This window comes from Cyprinodon variegatus, unplaced genomic scaffold (assembly GCF_000732505.1).
Source record: "Cyprinodon variegatus isolate N-32 unplaced genomic scaffold, C_variegatus-1.0 Scaffold255, whole genome shotgun sequence".
Taxonomy (NCBI): domain Eukaryota; kingdom Metazoa; phylum Chordata; class Actinopteri; order Cyprinodontiformes; family Cyprinodontidae; genus Cyprinodon; species Cyprinodon variegatus.
In genome coordinates, this window is record NW_015150708.1 from 4,838 (window position 1) to 10,091 (window position 5,254).

Consider the following 5,254-nt stretch of genomic DNA (forward strand, 5'->3'; position numbering starts at 1 on the left):
AGATAACTATAAATAGAGAGACTTATCTACTGTATACCTATCAACAATTATGTATAGAGGGCTGTAAAAGGGGATTAAAAAACTTGATTCTAGCTACATCTATAGGATGAGTCTTAGTTCTATAGTACACTTTTAGTCATTTTAATGTATTTGTTTCTTAATTTTAATACCTCTTAAAAATTTATTGTCTTAGTCAAATTTTCTCTTGACAGGTAACATATCTTATCGATTGAAAGTATATGTACCATTGTTTGTGGAAAATTATATACCTTTATATATTTTTTTCAAGATTTTAATTTCTCCTCTTATTATTAAATATGTTTTTTTTTTAATATTAATATTGAGAAGATGTATTGGAAGTAAATACAGATGAACTAAGAAATGCTGTGTTGTGGTATTGTTCATTTCCAGGTTGGGGGGGGTCAGGGGTGCTCTGCTGTTATAATTTATCTTTGCTGTAGTTCATCACAGATTTGTTGATATATTTATATACTCTTCAAAGCTCATACAATCACATGAATTTACGGAAAGTGTTTTGTGTGAAAGCAACTTTTTTTTTTTTTTTTTTTTTACCTTCCAGCAGGCTAAAAGCTGTAAATGTTTGAAAAGTTGGTCAGTCTGGGCAGGGATGCAGGTAGAAATAAAGGTTTTACATCATATTCTGACCTAAGGGGGCGCTACACTTTTTATAACCGCAGATTTCTTTTGGTTTAGTTATTAGTTTGGTGACATTAGGCTTAGGTATAAATCCTATGTTGTTAGGGTTAGTAGATCGTATACTGGTGAGGAGAATCTGTAATAGTTTGAGTCATAAATATATCATAGGTCACAGAATAGAGTGTGTATGTGGAGCAAAACAGAGAATTTGCAGATTGAGATTTTACTCAAAACAGGTTCACTTTAAACACAATGTTTACCATGCAAAACCTCTAGAAATATAATTTAGAGGACTGAGTGGTTATTTAAAATCTCAAACTTGCACATTTTACAATAATATGAAAATCACTCTTTTCTCTTTTTTTTGCTTGTTTTCTGTCTACTTCTTTCTTCTTCTCTCATAGAGCATCACATTTTTTTAGGCATTATATGAGTTTTACTTTCTTCATTAAGTTCCTGAAATGAATAAACATCATCAGTCTATTCTTACCTATGGATGGTCACCTTTAAAGCACAGAAAGATGAATTAAAGGAGATTTAAAGAATGGTATTCTAGCCAAAATGTTGTGTCTCTAGGAAGCCAGAAATGATAAACCGCAAAAGAAGTAAAAGCCAACATAGTGTTGACCTATTCCTCCTTCTCTCCTTCATCCCATCACTTCCCCTTTCTCCATCACATACCTAAAGCAATGCTATATCTAACACATGTAACCAGCCAACCTACACTTGTCACAGACAAAATGGATTTTTCTCTTTGTACGAGACCCCTGTGAGTCCTGCCAGAGTTCTTGCAACCACCTCATTTCTCTCTACCCTGCTCCATCGTCCTCTCCACTCAACCACTTCGCTCCTGCTGCTGAGAGACGTTGTGTTTCTGCTCTAATGAAGACCTTGGGAGGGAAGGCCATTTCACACTTGATTCCCTCAAACACCCTTGATATGTTTCAGAGGTTTGGAAATGGGAAAGGGACTAGTGCTGTTTGGTGTTTTGCTGCAACCCCTGTTGTGGTAAAAGTGAAAGTGCAGAGTTCAACTAAAGTGGCTTGATGTTGGCAAAACATTGGAATAAAATAATATAATAGGATTAATATCTACAGTTAATCAAGTTTTATTACAATGTAAAATAATGATACAGTTGAATGATAAAACATTGACATAAAAAATGCATCAAATTTGTTTCAAATGTACATACTCTAGCTACAAGTATAATTAACATTGTAAAATCTGAGGATGTCTAATGTTGTCTAATAATGGAAGAAAATTACCCATGTTTTAAAGTTATTTGATGATCAAATACTTGCATGACTAGGCACAGTTCTATGTCAATTTAACTGCAATTCAAATGTGTTTAGAAAATGTTTACTCATCCCAGCTGGTAGCTGATTTATTAAATTATTCTTCCCTTTTTCTCCGTAGGAGGTTGAACTTTGTCGTCTCAGCAGTCAAGAAAAACTTGGCCTTACCCTGTGCTACAGGACAGATGAAGAAGAAGACGTGGCCATATATGTCAGTGAGGTGAGTCTACGTGACATCATACAGACATTTAAAGGTGATTATTAGTCCAAGTGTTAAACAGCTCTGATCTGTATTCAAATTATTTTAGAATCATATAACCATTGTATATGAAACACAGCATCAGGCTGATAGTTGCTGAAGTGAGGCACTTTCTCTTGGCTATGCAGCTTAGGAAGGCTGCTGTACTTGACTGTGACATTTGCCAATGAATTTGGGCAAAGCAGCTGGCAGAAGTTCTCAATAGGCTTTTTTTGTATCTTTGCCTGCCCCGACCCACTGTCGCATCATATCTGAAATCGATCTACCTATTGTGCCAAAGTAACCCCACATTCCCAGTCTCAATGACTACTGGCCAGTGGCACTGACACCAGTGGTCTTGAAATGCTTTAAAATGCTGTTCAGGGCTCACATCCTTTCACTCCCCCAAAAAAGTGTCAACATCCACCTGTCTCCTTAAAGGACTAATACATCCACTAAGGATACACTAAGGTTTTATGTAGACCATAAGTCACCATTTAAAACCATCAGGCTTGTGGACAAACTGCGACTCAGTCCCCAGCATACTTCACCTACCTACAAGGTTGTGTGTTGAACCACCTTTTCTGGTTCTACTTCTGTTCAAGTTTACAGATGAAACTACAGTGATGGGGCTCATCTCTAAGGAGTATAATTATGCCTATGAGGATGAGGGACACTGAGGTGCACAGGGTACAATTTCATACACTCCAACACCAAGGTTATTATCACTGATTATAGAAAATATGAATAAGCATTTTTCCAAAGATCCGATGTGTGGATAGGATGGTTAATTTCTACTTTCTTGGAGTCTATATCAAGGAGTTCATTATTTGGAGCATGAATACCTCTGATTTGCTGAAGAAGGCCAAGCAGAGACTGCATTTAATGTCTTTATGATAAGCCATTATTTGTGGAAGTTTATTTGTTTGTTTTTTTAATGAAAGAGTTATTCCGTTTTTTTTTTATATTTATTTTAACTTTCAACTTCAATTAGACGCAAACACAAAACTTGAAAGCACTCAAGTGAACAGAACCATAGCCAAAACAGAAGCAAAGTCGACCATGCAATTACATGCAATTGGCAACAACGCTACCGTCCTGTCAGACAAAGCAAAGCTCTGCTGTAAGCAGGGCGGAGCTACTATGTAAGAATTTATCAGTCAAAGGGAGAAAGGGCAGGGAGCCAACTCTCTACTTTTACCTTTAGTTTTGTACATGTACATCTCATTAGACCAGGAAGAGATCTGGTCAGACAGACATAAATTAAGACTCAGAGAACTTTTATTGTCATTTTGTATTAACAGTGTTTACAAAACGAAATTTCGTTTTGTACAGCTTTAAGACAGTAAATGAGCAGCAGCTTAGCAGTGAAATGAATATTTCCATTTCATAAAGTGCAGCAGTGATTAAATATAAACATCGTGGGAGAAACACATGGTGCAAAACGCATTGATATGGAAGTTCAGAGCAGTGCAAAGACATATGGTGCAAAAATGCTGTAGAACAAATTGTTAAACAGACAAAAGCCCAAATTCTTAATTACCTTAAGATAACAAATTAAAGGTAGAAAACACAGCTTACTGAAAAATATGATGATTAAACCAGTAAAGCGTTCTGAAATGAGCCGGGCATCTTTTGGCAACTTTTAGATAGTGTATTTATAATATGGATCGATTGTGATGGATTGGAATAGGATTTACTGAATTTGTTCCAAATTTTATGCAAAATAATTGAAGCAGTTGTCTTGTAATTTCACCCACCTGCAATCCATCCATCCATCATAATACCTACAGGGTTATGAGGGGGTTGGGTCCTATCTTTAGTGGTTGAATAGGTGAGAGGTGGGATTAGGCTTTAGGCAGGTGGATTTTTCATCACAAGCCAATATAGAGAAAAAATCTTTTGAATGTATATTGAAACTGTGATTTTATTGCAAATTTCTCCAACTAAAAAAGCTTTCTATGTACCGTTTCCATTTTCCTCTTAAATATCGGTGTTATGATTACCAGCTGTTTGAAAAATGAAAATATCAAACCTCCCAAGGCAATAGCTCTATGCATATTCTACAACTCTTTCAGGTAACATTTACATATTAAACTCTGTTGTATAAACCCACCATCATCTATCCAGATCTGAGGATCCAGGTAAAATGTTGCACTTCTCAGCCCGAATCAGATGTGACATTTAATATTCATCCAACATTTTATTATTTACTTTGGTATGCATGTGAGCAATGCAGGTGTCTTTATTGTTAGCTGTGCTTCAAAATTGAACTCTCATCAGACACAAATTGCATTACCAAACAGATGATTTAACCGTATGGTTCTGCCATCAACTAGCAGGATGAGACGGCCACCATGCAAAGAAAAAAATCCCAAAACAAAACATAAGAATAAAACAAGGGTTTTTAGGGTGTAGTTTGTTATTCATTTATCCTTAGAGGAGCTGAGGGGGGAAAAAAAGTTTTGACAGACAGAAGAAATGACTCGGTTATTGATTTTTTCCCCCCATCTTTTTCAAATCCTGTTTACAAATCTCCTAAACTTACACTTGAAGTAGAGGCTAGCTGAATATAAATGTGTATATGATTAGTTTTATACAACAACGTAGCTGTTATTTTTTTATTTATTTTTTTTTGGGGCGGGAAAAAATATTAACATTATTAGATGAGTAGACTTATTCTCAACAGCATGTTTGAGGTGATCATTAAATGCAAAAGGACCAGAGATGGGATGCTTTTCCTAACATTAATGTCATACTGTTTGTCATTTTTCAATGATAGATGCTAAAATACACTTTAAGCGTAACTGTACCTAAAATTAGTTTTGGTCATTTAAACAGTATAAACTGGTCCTTTGGGGACTATTTTAGTGTAAATGTTTTTTTGAGGGGGGTTTTTGCTTTGTTTAGTTTTTTATATTTCCATGCAGTGTTTCTTAGGTTTGCAATATTTGTCTCAAGATAACCGCATTGCTTTCAAAATGGTGGCTATTGCAGATGAGTTTTCCTATTATGGTGCAAACTGTATATGCTAATACACACCTGCGTCGCTAGTAAGGCAAGG

The 5,254-nt window shown here is 35.6% G+C and overlaps 1 protein-coding gene across 1 annotated transcript in view; it reads left to right on the forward strand.

Annotated features, from left to right (window-relative positions):
- Positions 1-2,073: 2,073 nt before the first annotated feature.
- The window catches only part of pdzrn4 (PDZ domain containing ring finger 4), a gene marked incomplete at its 5' end in the record, with an annotated part of 18,115 nt that continues 14,934 nt past the window's right edge, over positions 2,074-5,254 (forward strand). Inside the window, one exon of the mRNA XM_015382324.1 lies at positions 2,074-2,172. Within this exon, the coding sequence (XP_015237810.1) occupies positions 2,074-2,172 (99 nt within the window). The remainder of the gene's footprint in view (positions 2,173-5,254) is intronic.